At 43.0% G+C, this 14,967-nt stretch overlaps 1 protein-coding gene across 3 annotated transcripts in view; it reads left to right on the forward strand.

Moving 5' to 3' along the window:
- The window catches only part of mllt10 (MLLT10 histone lysine methyltransferase DOT1L cofactor), a 51,960-nt gene extending 41,869 nt beyond the window's left edge, over positions 1–10,091 (forward strand). For 2 of the 3 annotated variants that reach the window (XM_080865191.1, XM_080865193.1), the window contains 8 exons: positions 2,262–2,352; positions 3,460–3,650; positions 4,963–5,112; positions 5,781–5,836; positions 7,069–7,370; positions 7,717–7,740; positions 8,063–8,153; positions 8,474–10,091. In XM_080865191.1, the coding sequence (XP_080721317.1) occupies positions 2,262–2,352; positions 3,460–3,650; positions 4,963–5,112; positions 5,781–5,836; positions 7,069–7,370; positions 7,717–7,740; positions 8,063–8,153; positions 8,474–8,755 (1,187 nt within the window). In that variant the 3' untranslated portion in view covers positions 8,756–10,091. The remainder of the gene's footprint in view (positions 1–2,261; positions 2,353–3,459; positions 3,651–4,962; positions 5,113–5,780; positions 5,837–7,068; positions 7,371–7,716; positions 7,741–8,062; positions 8,154–8,473) is intronic. The other variant, XM_080865192.1, reaches the window with a different exon arrangement.
- Positions 10,092–14,967: the final 4,876 nt, after the last annotated feature.

Here is a 14,967-nt window from a genome sequence, read left to right on the forward strand (position 1 = left end):
TAATTAAATTAAATGTATAATTCAATATGAAGTCATTTCTGCCGTTTACACAATTTCAGATGTGAGTATTGTAAATGTTCTCCACTTTAATTTTAAGTGAAACTTAAATATAAACATAGTATGAATTAATAGGCCAGTGGTTTTTCTTTATTGATTAGATTTTCTTTAGCATCAGTAAAATTTCTTTGTGCAAAAGGTGAAATATTCAGATATTAAACCAGCAAACAAGTATTGTATATTTTCCCCCCTATATTTGGAAACAGACTATTTTTGGAATATTGACAGTTGATTCATTATTAAAATAGTGGCAGATTTATTTTCACTTGATTGACCTATTACTTCATTGAGCTGCACTAACCAGTAATGAAAATAATCATTAAGCAGCCTTAATGAACATTGATATTTCCTTACCATAACATTAAGCACACAGACGTGGAGAACACGTGTCTGCGGCTACATAAGCATGAAGTTCTGTTTGTCGGCTAGTAAGGGTCATGTGAGCGTAAACGTGCAAGGTGTGTGTGTGTGCGTGTGTTTGTATGCATGCAGCCTGTTTACTTTGGCAGCCGTTTCTCTTTGCTTTTGAGTGTCTGGAGGGAGGTGCCAGGGACGAAAAGGGTTACGACAGAAAAAAGGACTTGAAAAAGAAGAGAGCGAGGGACTGGAGTGGTGACCTGGTGGGGGTAAAAGCTGGGATTGACTGTCTTAAGTAGAGGGGAGTTTGTGTGAGTGTGTAAATGCAAAAGTCTGTGTGCATGTGTGATTCATTACTCTCACTGAGGAAAATGAAAAGAAGCGTCTGGCCAGGGGCCCAGAGGGAGGAGAGACAGAGACTCTCACAGAAGGTAGAGAGGGAAGCACATGCAGTTTGAATGAAGGCTTGTGTTTGAAAGAGATACAGAGAGAGAGAGAGAGTTTTGTAGATTGCAGAGCCCACAGTATTGCAGCGCATGTAGCCTGGGTCAGAGGGAAAACAGAAAAACTTGAAAAGGGTCCTCTGTCTTCACTTCTTTTTATCATCCCGGACCCTTGAAAAAATATACTCCAGAGTGGATGAATCCAGGAACAACGGCAATTTGCTTTAGTGTGGTAGAGGACAATTATGCTTTTGAAAAATAATGTTGTACGCCTGGGGTGAAATTCCAGTGTGTCTCGGGTCATGCAGACTGCCACCCCTGTATGTATCTCCAAAATTAACCAGTGTTTTAACCATCACATATTTTCTTTTATAACTAAAGTGTTTTTAAAAATTAAAAAATTAAAGAAATCCAAATATAGTTAATTGGGAGTGAGTGTGCTGTGTAACTGCTCTGCAGCGCGATGAAGATCCACCCTACTTAACTATGTTTTACAGCTGGGGTCAAGACAAATCTGTCATTTCCTGGAGCAGAAACATGTCTTGAGCTCAAAACGGCGTTTTTAACAAATTGTCAAACTTTAACAAATGTCCTGATGTGTGATTTTCCAAGCCGTTAAAGAAGGCTCAGAGTCTCCGGTCTGGATCAGTGTGTGAAGCTCCCTATAAGACATTTGAATGATCAATTTTTAAGCATTGCAACACTATGCAAAGAGTATTTACAAGCCACAGTTAAATGACTCATTTTCTCTGCCAGGAAACAGAAATAAACGACCGAACGATGAGTCTGGCTGTATTAAAACGCAGGTGATCACAAAGAGCCCGAGGATAGAAAACAAAGCAGGAAAGCTGGGTTGTTACGGATGTCTGGGATGTTTTGCAGTCTGTATTGTTTGCTTGCCTAAATAAATGAAGAAGCGTGTTTTTTATTCTTGTTTTTGTCTTGACTGGTGGCTTAAAAAAATAACCTGCAAACAGTATTGTGAGTGCGCTTTCACATTCAACTTCAGCCGGCTCTGTGTGGATATTTTGATTTTTATTTCAGCATATATTGTGCAAAGCAGTTGGTCTAAGATCCATTCCTATATTACAAATAATGACTGAACAGGCTCATGCTGTAATGCTTATGTTTATGCCTGGTCTGTATTCTGATCATTAAAAGTACCCTAACTTCCAAGTAGGAAACTAAAATAAAATAACAAACAGATAAACGTCTTTATTCTCACATCTAACCCTCCAAAATTTGTAGAGCATTCATTTAAAGACCACAAATGAATTCCACATTTTTATGCTCATGTCAACATTATTCCATAATTTCATCCTAACAACAGAAAAACATCTTCTGTCCGTGTTCTCGTCCAATTGATTTTTTTTTTTTTTTTTCTGTGTGTGTGTCTGTGTGCAGATCAGGAGGCGGGAGACGGCAGCAGCAGCGGCGGCGGTTGTGTCGGAGCTCAGGGCTTCTCCATAAGAGCTTCTCCCAAGACCACCCCGCGGTGAGTGCGTGCGCGCGCACGCGCACACACACACACACACACACACACACACACACACACACACACACACACACACACACACACACACACACACACACAGATACCCTCCCCAGCACTCCCTCACCATTTACATTCCTCACTGGTCCCCCTCCTTCACCCATCCCCTCCCCCTTTCTGCTTTTCCCTTTGCTGGCCCCCTCATCTCCCCTCTTCCTCTCACTCCTCAAACACACACATGCACACTCTCTCTTTTGCTCTTGCCCCTACAGGCAATTCTTGCTCTCTCAGCCATCGATAACTTGTGTTTTTGAAGGTGGTAACCATCCTTCAAGTCCAGTTAGATGTTTTTTTCTTGTCTTCTTGTGTTTAAGGACAGTGTGATGAGTTATTGTATCTCCTCCATTTTGGAATGTTTGCATGGATCATTCAGGATCACGGGGAAATTGATCATACAGATAAACTTTTTTTTTTGTTTCCGCTATTGTCTGTGGAATGGGTGATTTCACTTGATAAGGTTGGTTATATATGGTTTTATTTTTTATTTTTAAATCTAAATTTTTGGTCTTAAATTTAGGATAAATGACATTTAACTGCAAAAGGAAACACTGTAGCAAAATGAGGCGACTTTAAGACTGTTTAAGCTTCTTTAAAGTTTCATGTGCGAGTGGTGAGTTAAGTCATATTTTTACATTCCACAATAGGGGAAAATAAGATGCCGTTTGCACCCCTACGGCTCAGTCATCTCTTCCGGTGTCCTTTATTTCCCCTTTTCCCCTCTCCTCCTCTCCTCAGGCTCCAACAGCTTGTCTCAGTGCACACTGAGATTTATCGCATCAAGACAGTGCACTTCCCTCTCTCTGTCTGTCTCCCCCTGTTGCATGTCTTCTTTCTTCCCCTCTCTCCTAGTCTTTTTCTAGCTCTCACGCGCAGACAGAAAGCCTGGCCCCTTTTCATTAGGGGCCACTGTAACAACAAATTGATGTAGTTTTATAGCCAGCAGTGACTATGTTTGTCTGACGTTTATGTTAGGTCGTTAATCTCCCTATTGACCTCTCCATCTCTCCTTTTCTATCAATGCACTCTCTCTCTCTCTTCCCCTACATTCAGCTCTCCGATTGGTGGCCTGCAGATCCGCTATGACTCTTCTGGGTCGTTGCCGGGGCCGGGGCAGGGGTTGCTAGGGGCGGTAGGAGGTGGGGAGACGTTGCCCCCAGTGGCCACCAGCATTGAGCAGCTCCTGGAGAGGCAGTGGAACGAAGGGCAGAGCTTCCTGCTGCAGCAGGGAGCACAAGGAGACGGTGAGAAGACGCAAGCACCAAGCATCCTTAAAACTACAAGATTACCTAAAAGAATCGTCCGATTTCAGACTATTGCTCACCAGTAACTACTGAAAAACAGGCCTCTAAGCAGGGAGTGATTATTGGTAGCAGTGGCTGCAGTGACTCCAGACATGCTTGCAAAAGTATGGGACGAGTTTGACTATTGTGTGGACTAATGCCGGGTGTCCACAGGGATGTGGAGCACTTGTGAAAATTTTGTATGTAAAATATACCAAAAGCTTTTATGTCCATTACTTTAAAAAATATAGCCTTTTGAAATCGGATGATTCTGTTTGATACACACTTATGAGTTTGTTAATTCCATTTAAGTCTCTCACCAGACGGATTTTATTTCTACCTGTGACACCCTCACAGCATTTTATTTAACAAATAAGTCACATAAAAAACCCAAATAATAGTTTTACTCTCTATTTAAAAGATACAGTATAAGGCAAAAGGCCTGAAATCAAACAAAGGCAGGATGAAAACAAAAGGTGAATTCTCTTCATTTCAAAAATGACAGGAGATTAATCTCCTACCTCACACGCACTCATACACTTTGTCCACTTCATCATTTCCTTCTCTGTGTCAATTGATCCGTCGGCTCTTTGCCTTCGAGCTGTTGTGCAGAGCCGCTCCCTCTTTCAGTCACATTTTCACTTTATCTGTTATTGTTGCACCTGTCAATCTCTTGCTGGTTATCTACCTATCTGAACATCCCTTCTGGGATCAATAAAGTGAAAATGAAAAAGGGGGATGGCAGCCTGGTCGTTAGAAAGGCTGTCCTTCAATCGGATGAGTCAGGTTTAAGTTCCTGCATCTGCAAACCCTCCTCCTCCTCCCCCGACACTGAGTCCGTGCAGGCGCAAGGTCACTGTAGCTGACCTTGATCTCTGACATGTCTGTGTTGAGTATCTGTCTGATCGTCACTGTGTGTGTTGTTAATGTGAGGTATAAGAAAAGGCAGATTTAGAAAATGAGTGGCCTTTTAGAAAGTAAGGATATTGGTGAAAGGGTCAGTCCTGTAAAGATTCATCCCAGCATATAACCCAGCACCAGCACTGGTTATTTTACCTTCACTGTGGTGCAGCTAAAACAACAAGTGGGCTAACAGTGTTGACTGCAGACTGACGGGGCTGAGTTTTATTTCATTTGTGCAATTTTGAAGTCTTTATTTTCTCACACAGGTGTGGAGAGCAGTAAATTGAAAATTCAGAGCGGAGCTATTACAGAATATTTGGAGCAGGAAATAAAAAATCGCTGCTTTTTCTGTTCCCTCTCTCTTTCTCAGTGGTGAGCATGTTGAAGTCTCTGCACCAGCTCCAGGAGGAGAACAGGAGGCTGGAGGAGCAGATAAAAACTCTGACCATGAAGAAAGAGAGACTGCAGCTTCTCAGCGCACAGCTATCAGTGCCTTTCACACCTGCCACGGCCTCCTCGGGTACACAGACACTCTTACTTACTTACTTAGAAATCAAGGTGAATGATGCACACCAGTGAGCCACAGCACCTGCCTGGCATTGTGCAGGTCTGCTTTGTGTCACTGAAACAGCTGCCCCCCCATTGATGTGTTTTGTGGTATCAGGCATCAAGCATGGCAGCAGGAGATCCTTAAAATGTTACCTCCATGGACTAAAAAAATATCACAGATGCTTGATCAGATTGAGAGCTCGGGAATTTAAAGGCCAAGACGACACCTAAAGTTATCGTTCAAGAAATTTTTGCACTGAGGGTGTGTTATATTTCTGAAAATGTGACAGTCCAATACTGTTGGCATGAAAGGTTTGAATGTGGCCTGCAACACTATTTTGGAGGATGTATGAGTAACAACCATCATCACCCTGCCTCTGCCAGCTTCCCTTCCTCCCATAGCACAGCCTGATGCATGCATGTGTTTATATCAAAGTTATTCAGATTCTTGCATCTGCACATGTTATTTTTTTTCAGCTTTAAGATCTGACTGAGCTACTCTCTTGTTCCCGATCGAAAAGATGGATTGTTGCTGGCTGACGTCATTTAGCACAGAAAATTTCTAGAACTTGAAAAGCAGGTTTCACATTTTTTAGACTGGCCCTACTGAGACATGTCTAACCTTTCGGTTATCCGCAGATGTGAAGGGAGCCCAGCCGGGAGCAGCTGACTCATCTTTACCTGTGGCGACTCAGGTAAGGACAAATTCGTGGTTTGACTCCTCTGTAGTCAGCAGAGTTTGTGTTTTCAAACTAGTTTTTATGCTTTGTTTTGATTTCTGTTTTGATTTTCCAGAGTGGCTTTATTTTTATTTATTTTTTATTAGTTTCAGTGTTAGTTTTAGTCTTGAACACTCAGTAATTTATTTATGGCAAATGGCAGAGGCAAGATTTAAAGTCAGAATAGAAATTGCAATATAAACAGAACTTTTTGTAGTTGACTCACAGGCTTGTAGACTTTGAAAGTTTTTTCTTTTATTCTATTTATTCTTTAACATTGTAAATTAAGCAAACTATAATGATCGCTTTAATTTAATGTCAAAAAGGTGTGAAATAACGCATATCCCAATTAATAGGCCACATCCTTCGGAGGCCGTATTTGAAGGTCGATTATGTCACAGCAAGGCAATGAAGGCTGTCCCAATTCGAAGGCTGCTCCAAATGCGGCCGACAAATGTGTCCTTCATTAACCTATCCCAGAATTCATAGCGCGGCCCGGCCAATTCCAGTTTCCAACAATGGCGGCAGCTACTTAGTTTTAATATTACTCTTATTACTTTTTCTGGGTCACCAAATAAACTTTTAAGATGTTTTCAGGTGAGAATGTAGCTGTGTAAGCTTCAAATATCTGGTTGGTTTATCAAGACATCACATATTTGCAAACGTGCTTCAACGTTTTCGAAGGTGTCCCACCAGCTCGATAGCTGACCGCGTGGTCAAGGCTCACTAGAGCCGGCAAGAACAGCAAACTCCCGGCACATCGTTTTCAGATCCCCGCGGTCTTTCACTCGGGTTAAACATGAAATATAAGTCACTTAAAATGTTATTGTTTGGCTTTTTTCAGTGTTTTATTTGTTCCTGAGTAAATCGGTTTGGCTGAGATTAAAGTTATAGTTTCGACACAGCTGAATAAACGTCAAACAGAAAACACAGAAGTGTGAGATGGTAGAGAATGTACTCCAGTGTTCTGTTATATATTAGCAAGCGAGGAGCAGACGGCTGAGTTTATTGAACTCCCCCGAAATCTGAAGGCTAGACCATCCCATTTCACAGCCTTGCACTTCCGGCCTTCTAGGTCTTCGAAGGACCCGGCCCATGTAGAACGTGAAGGCCTGGTCCTCTGAAGGATGCAGCCTATGAATTAGGACATAGCTACAGATTCTGAATGCAGGACTTGTCATTAATGGGAGTCTCTTTCTGGTCCTCAGGATAGTGCATCTTGTGGTGGTCACAGCAGTAGTGGCTCCACCTCCTCCCTCTCCACACCTCCCTCGGTGTCCCAGAGTCCACCTCAGCCACAGCTCAATGGGGTCGCCTCCGTAGGGGTGACCCCGGCTGGGTTGGGCGGCGTGGCGGGGCTAATGGGGGCTCTGGGCGCAGGGAGTGCGCTGGGCATGGGTGGAATCGTCGGGGCTCTGAACGGCGTGATCCAGACGCCGGCCGGCACCTCCAGCCCTCACACACACACTACAGGAGCAGCTACAGGCGTCACTTTGCCCGTCAATAACAAGTATGGCTGTTTTCATCTTCCTCTAATACATTAAGCGCCCTTTTCAGATTAATAAAGCATCAACACTGGGATGCGAATTGTGTTGGAAGCCTTTGATGATAATAAAATCAATACATGCGGTTTCACATCACCCTTCCCAACAAATTGGCTGACTGTCAGCGAGTTAAAGAGCTCCAGATGGGTGTCAGTAGCTTCACATTTTCAAGGCCCTTTCACATAAGCACATAGTTAAGTACTGAAAATGTTCGGGAATATGTTTGTCTCGGCTTCCCAAGAAGTTTAAATGTGAACTTTATTGCATCCTCTCTTCCTCTTTGTGTCTTTTTGCTTCCGCAATGGATTTTAGCAGCTCAGCAACTAGTAAGACCAGGTGAGGCAGAAGCTGGTGCCACTTCACAAACCGCCGTAGCTCTGTTTTCATCAGTGTGTCAGCTTTGTGAAGAAATGCTGTAGTCATGCATGTTTTTTTGAGTTTGAATCTTTTCTTGTTTTGTTTTGGGGGGGTTTTGAAGCAAAAAATAAGCTCATGTTTTTCTTTATAACTTATAGAAACAGATAAATGTTAATATTTTCTGTCACTCTCACCGTCACAGACCTGTAATGTTTTAAAAAAGTGTGCTAAACAGTCTGGTACTGTGCAGGCAGAGTGTTAATTGCGTTTGTCTCACTGTGAGTGTGCTTTGTCTCCTCAGCGCGGCGCGAATTGGCCTGCTGTCTGAGCAGCAGAGATTGCTCCTGCAGCAGCATCAGCTCCACCAGCTGCTGTCCTCACAGCCTTCAGTGGTACTACACACACACACACTATGCACATTTGATTACTTACTACTATCACACACAGTTAAACACAAAGACACTGAGCTACAATTTTCTTTTAGACGATAGTCTAAATCACCTAGCTTATTAACTCTTCTTCTTCCCCTCTTTTCCACACTTTCCCCTGCTTTTTTTCTTCTGTCTCACGCTCTGTTCCCCCCTTCAACTCTTTTCTTTAATGACACCTCCACTTAATCCTCTTCTCTTTTTTTTCTTTTTCTTTTTTCTCTCATTCTTCCTCCTTGTTTCCTCCCTCCTTGCATCTCCCCCTTCCTCCCTCTGCTCCCCAGGAGCAGCAGCAGGTGTTGCTCTACCAACTGATGCAGCAGCAGGACCTCCAGCAGCTGCAGTCCCTCTCCTCCTCTGCCCAGATTCCCTCCATCCCACTCTCTTCCGCTCAGCTGCCCATCAACAACTTGCTGCCCGGCGCCCAGAGCCAGGGCCAAGGCACCATCACCGCCAACCCCTTCCTGGCGCTGCAGCACGCACACGCCGACACGCATGGCTCAGGGGCGCAGAAGCCTCGGCTAGCCGAAAAAGCCGTGGGCGTCGGAGGGCAAGAGAAGACGTGACGGCATATGTTCTTTTTGTTTCCTTTTTTTCTTTTTGTTTTGTTTTTTTGTTTTACATATATATAAATATAAATATATATATATATATATATATACATGCGCAGAGTTTTTTGGGATCAGTCTGTTGATCAACTTTGTAGGTTAGTGATGAGAACATCTGCAGGAGAGCAAAATGTGTTCATGTTAGATATTTGTTTCCAGCAGTGTGTTAAAGCATAACACACACACTCTCTCTGTGTGGAGTTATACAGAAGACTGTCTGTAGTTTAGGTTCTGATCTCGACACCACGTTTTGTGTCATTTTGTATTATTTATTTGATTTAACGACTTTTTAGCTGCTTTGAGTCCTTATTTTGATTGCTTTGTCTACTTAAAGATTTTTTTTAGTTATTTAATACTGCTGGTAGTAACTGAACGTGTGTTACTGTCAGTACGTAGCACCAGCGGACATGGTGTGTTTAGTCTCTTCTCTCAACAGTTCAGTTGACTGACAGGTTCCCAGAAACTCTTTTTATTTCTTCGGTGTTTCCTACTCCGAATCTTGTTCCAGGTTTTGTTTTGGGTTTTTTTTTTTTCCTCTCTCATTTTTTTTTTTTTAAATTAATGTTTTTGTAATGGTCTGGTCTCTCTGCTGTTTCACTCTCTCAGGGGCTTCAGCCAAACCAGCAGTTGTGCTGCAGCGCACAAGCTGGCACACACAGAACTACAAACATTTGAAAAAAAAAGAGAAGAAAATGGCAGCAATATTATGATTAGGACAACAGTACAATTCCCTGTTATAGGACTTACCAGTCATAGATGTGTGATTGACATCTGTCTCGCAGCAGTCCTGGAGGGACTATTAAATGAGGAAATGTCCCACACGTCCTCAGTGCTGCCTTCTCTCCCCGTGTCTCCTTCCCGCAGTTTGCGTACATCCATTAATGTCCGTGAGCCAAGCCTCGTATGGTCACCACAGAAGCCTTGCTTTTGACTGTCTCTTCTCTGGGCCAGATACAGGAGGATCATTCGGGGAAAAGAAATGTAAAAGAGGAGAAAAAAAGATTATTCAAAAAAGTACGTTGAATGTTCACAAAGATGCTTAAATCCACGTCACACATCCACTTTCAGAGATAAACCACGCAGTTGGTTATCAGCAAGTGGAAGTGATTGCATTTCATCTTCCCGATTGAGCCTCCTGCTGCACCTACCTCTCAAGCAGGACCAGCCTATCAGGACCTAAAAGGCCGACAGCAGCGGCCACTTATAAACCCACAACAGTCAGGACTGGCCAATCAGGGTCCAAACCCAAGTGCCTGAGGCCAAAAGAGGAAAGTGGGATTTTGTTTTTTGTTTTTTAAAAGCAAACAAATATATATATATATATTAAAAAACACTTGGTCACTCTACCCAATTTTTCACAGTGCTACTGGTAATGAAGCTGCGTTGCTAAGGCAACAGATTACAAAAACTCTTGGTCCTTCAGGCTGGACGTCTCTTTAACAAAACTAGGAACTTTTATTCTGCTGCATTCTCTAATATCAAAGCCAACTTTGTGTTGTGCTTTCTATTTATCTGGAGGTTTTGTGTAATGGGCATAAGATGATATATTTTAAAAGCCCGCTTGTTTTTGCAATTTAGCATCATTTTGTACTACTGTGTAAAGTTTTTTTTTTTTCTTTTGTTCCTCTGTTCAGTCTAATCTTGCTGTAAACCCTTTTAATGATTTCTATTTTTGTCATGTGTTTAAAGCTAGGAGCTACTTATTAGCTGGCTGATTTGGGAGGGGTTGTGGTTGTATATAGGTGTTTGTAGGGGAGGAGGAAGTGTGTCAGGGGGGGCACTTGGTGGCACAGTTTTTACCTCGTTAAGTGTACATAAATCTTTCTCATTGGCCGTTGGTTGTACATAAGTGATTATGATTGGTCGTGCTGGTGTGAAGGAAAGCCAATGAAGCCTCAGTTCATGTGTGTGAATCTTTAGGACCAGACAATAAGGTTGACAGTGACTGGACACAAAAGTATTAATTTATTTTTATATGTGCAGGGACATTGTGTTTCTTTTTTTTCTTTTTTTCTTTTTTTTTAATGTTTTGCACCATTTTCTTGATGGAAAGTCATTTTATACTCTGGGCACCATATTTTCATCTGTGCACACATTTTGTTGGATAAATTTTCTAAGAGTGTAAAAAAATTGGTGGGGGATTGACAATGTATTTAAAAAAAAAAAAAAAGAAAATTAAAGAAACACTCTGGTTAAGTAAGAGCAGCGTTTGGTGTTTGTATCAAAGTATCAGTAAAAAAATCACAAAATCACGCATGCTGTAAATGTGTTTGCTTTTACCGTGACGCTGATCAGTAGAAAGAAACTAAATGAACCAGAGAGAGGGCTGGACACTAGTTTTTATCCGGCCTGGTGCTAAAACGGCACTAAAACCCCCAATAAGATGACATTTAATTCAAAACAAATGCACACAGTTTAAAAATCCCCCAACAGAGCCCGTTCATAAACTCACAATTTTTTAGCCACCTCACAAATACTTCTTTAAAACAACTAATATTATCAAAAAATAAATTACAAGCTGCATATATTTTAATTCGCTGATTAAATGCATGTTATTTTTGTCCTTCCTGCGCATATGTCAGATGATTTACGAGGTGAGTGTAGATGAGATTAAAATGTTCCTGTTAAACCAGTGGTTTCTTTTCCCCCAGTTTGAAGCCACTCTTACGAGCGGACTTGTAAGCTGTATTTTGAATAGAGTCAAACCTTTCCTGACTTATACTCCGTGCCATTAATTACACTGTAAATTGTGGACGAGGAGGCGCTAAGCGGGATGTGAATTATTCTGTAACAAGAAGGGAGGTGAGGGGGGTTGGGGGAGAAAAATAAATAATCATCGAGCAACCAAAGTGCCAATAGAAACTCAACATCTTTAAATTTAAACATTGTGCTTCGGGGCTCCTGTCCTTACAAATATGCACCCACAACCAAAGCTGATGACTTCCAGCTGCCGCTGCTGTGTTTGCGTTGAAGAGGTGGGGGCACCATTCTGCTACATCTGCTTCTGCCCTGGTAATTAAAAGCTCACTTTCCTCCTGCACCCCCCCCCTACTCCCTCGAAAATACACCCCCTCCTTAGGAGTGTTGAAACCCCCCACCCCACCCACACTCGCCCGCGCGCTTTGCATGTACACGCACAAATACACCCAGAATCTAACCTGCATTCAACAACGCAACCCCCCTTTTTCCTTTACCCGAGCACTTGCTCATTCACCCCTCCCACTGCCAACTATCCCTCACTGTGACCTCCCCTCATCCATCCACCCTCCACTCACTATCAGCCCTGTCAATCAAAGCTAGGCTGTTTAAAACGCATACCCCCCAGCACCACCACTTCCCCACCTCCACCATCTTTTATAAGCCTCCCACTAACAGCCCTGCCTCTCTCACACACACGCACACACACGCATGCGGGCCAGAGCCACTGTGTCCATCATCGATCACGCTCCCCCAGAAGCATTTTCCAGGGTTGGGAGGGCTTACCAGCTGATTCAGGACCCCTGTGTGCTGCCCAACTAGGTGCCTGATTACAAAGTCAAAACATGACTAAGCCCCGGTATTAGGAGACAGGAGAGCTCTCTGTCTTATGCACACACACACACACACACACACACATAGAGCAGATAGCAGGCCAGCAGGAGGGTTAAGCCCGGGATGATTAGACAAATGTAGGGCAGATATCTGCGGCTTCAGAGGCAGGCTGAGCCGCTGTCACCGAGGAATGCTCTGCAGCATTAAAGATACCTGTCTCACACTGAGCATGCTCACTCTGCGGTTCAGTTTCTACTTAAATGTTCTCCTTTTTTTTCAGGTAAGGCTTTTGTAATTGATTAGTGTTCGTGAAGGCTTTGAATAAGCCCCAAATAATAACTAAATAAATATATATGGAGAAAAGTGCAGTGAAAAGGAGGTTTTATATTTATGGGTTTAAAATCTTGGGAGGAAACATTTTACAACAGTTAAAGAAATATTTCAACTAGCAATGCAGAAAGATCAAACTTGATTTGTAATTGTGTCATTTGACTTTTGTAAATAAGTAGAGGCCTTACATTAAAGAAAACCTAGAAAAGTAAGCTGCTGCAGCAGGTTGACACCAAGTGTGATTTTTTTTTTTCATTTATAAGATTTAAATTTATTTGTCTTATATGCGTCAGCCTCTTGTTCCAGCATAATTTAAAAGTAAAAACATGAATTCACCCCCATGGAGTGAAAACCAAGAGTTTGTAAACGAATTGATTCCTTTACTGAGTGAAACGGGGGGGGGAGGTCAAACTTGATGTTAAATAAACCTAAAAAATGCTTTCAGGGGCCTATTATTTTGAAAAGCCGACAGGTTGAAGATGCGCAGTTTCCACAGGACGTGAACTTTAACAAACTTACAATATTTGTTGCAATCATCGCTCCCATTCTGTCACACTCCAGACCGAGCAGAAATAAAACTACAACAAAAGCCATAAAACAAGTTCGCCAGATGCCAAAAATAATTCCTCTACACGGGTTTCGTCACATGTTTGGTAATTCAGCTAAATTATTTAATTAGACCCCAGCCTCAAATACGGAGAGCAAAGAGCAATAAAGCCGAGAGAGGCTTCGGTGTAGTAAACCATTAGTAAGAAGGAGGCTGTCGCTGGTTTGTACAGTAATGCAGTGTAAATCATCACAGAGTGGCTGCCATTAGGAGGCTTAATCCTGGGCCGAAACCTGCAGTCAGCTGCCAGGGGCCCTGATCGGGTGCCGAGTGGAACCAGAGCCGGCAAACAGAGGTGTTTAGGGCCGTGAGGGCAGGAGGAAGAGGAGGAAGGGTGCAAGAGACAGAGTGTGGAGGGAACAGCTGAGGAGATTCCCAGCGAGAGTGTGTGTGTGCGTGTGTGTGTATTTGTGTGTCAGCCCCCCCACAGGTCGCTCTCCTGTGGGATAATGGTGGCGAGGAGAAGCAGCAGGATTCAGCCTCATCCCTCTTCATTCTCAGACAGCTCGTATTCTTCTGCTAAGTGACACTCCTCTGTCACCCCCGGCACAAACACACACACACACAGACATGCATATATACACTATTCTCAGAATCCTCTCTTTCTTTGTGTGTGTGTGTGCGTGTGTGTGTGCGCGCGCGCCTTCCAGCTGAATTACACCTCGCAGTTTCCTCGAAGCTTATTGATGCCACTGCAAAAATGACAAAGCAGGACGACTGACAGTAAACAAGCACAGCACCCTTTTTACTTTCAAAGTCAAATTTGCCCACTTGTCACCCTCGATCAGATCTGAAAAGCTCTGCAAAGCATTTGGACCGCCATAGACTGTGTTGCCTACAGCGGTGAGAAGTTATACGCAGCTTGAAAATTATGCCAATAATGCTGAAATATTACGGAGAGATTAAAACTACACACAGCTCTGGAAAGATGGGAAAAAGTACAGAAGTAAAAGCTCACAAAACTGAGTGAATCTGTCTGTGTGGAAAAAACATAATTGCGGAAATTGTGTAAAATAATAATAATAATTAATACATATGCAATATTATCGTATATTTTTTTAAACTATATTTTAGGAATGTGTTTTGGGGGGCTTTGCGGTATTGCTAATAAAAACCCACGCCTAAATAAAAAAAAGTAAAAATAGCAATAAAATATAGTTTAGATATAGGCTGAGTTCAGTGTCAATAATTACCATAGAATAAGTCATTCAAATAAAAGGCGTTGTATAATAAAAGTGTTTGCAATGCGGAGGAGCACAGGCAGGAGTTTTCTGGTCGCCTCTCTGAGCTGCAGCGTGTCCCGCTGACTCAGCGGCGCCTGCTCCGCTCGCCTGCCGCTCAGAGTGCGTCGCTGCACGGCTCGAGAGCCGTCTTGCCTCGCGCCCCTCGCGGCTCCCGCTACGAGCGAGAAGAAAGGAAGCTCAGAAAACCGCAGCGAAGCGAGAAAGAGAACTTCACCGCAAGCTGATGGCAACGACAATTCAGCGGTGAAGGGAGGGAGGGGGGTGTTTGAAGAAGCGGTTGTTTTTTCTTCTTTCCGCGTTTGCTTTTCCCCTTTGGAGGCGGGGAAGGGGAAATGCAGCTCCCCGGTAAAAGCACTCTGCGGTGCTCAGTGCAGCCGTGGGGGCTAAACGTGAAGCTCCGCGATGCTTTGATTTGTGTTTCAGGGCATCAAAATTCAAATCTATTATCGTAATAAATT

Source organism: Rhamphochromis sp. 'chilingali' (assembly GCF_963969265.1).
Source record: "Rhamphochromis sp. 'chilingali' genome assembly, chromosome: 18".
Lineage (NCBI taxonomy): Eukaryota > Metazoa > Chordata > Actinopteri > Cichliformes > Cichlidae > Rhamphochromis > Rhamphochromis sp. 'chilingali'.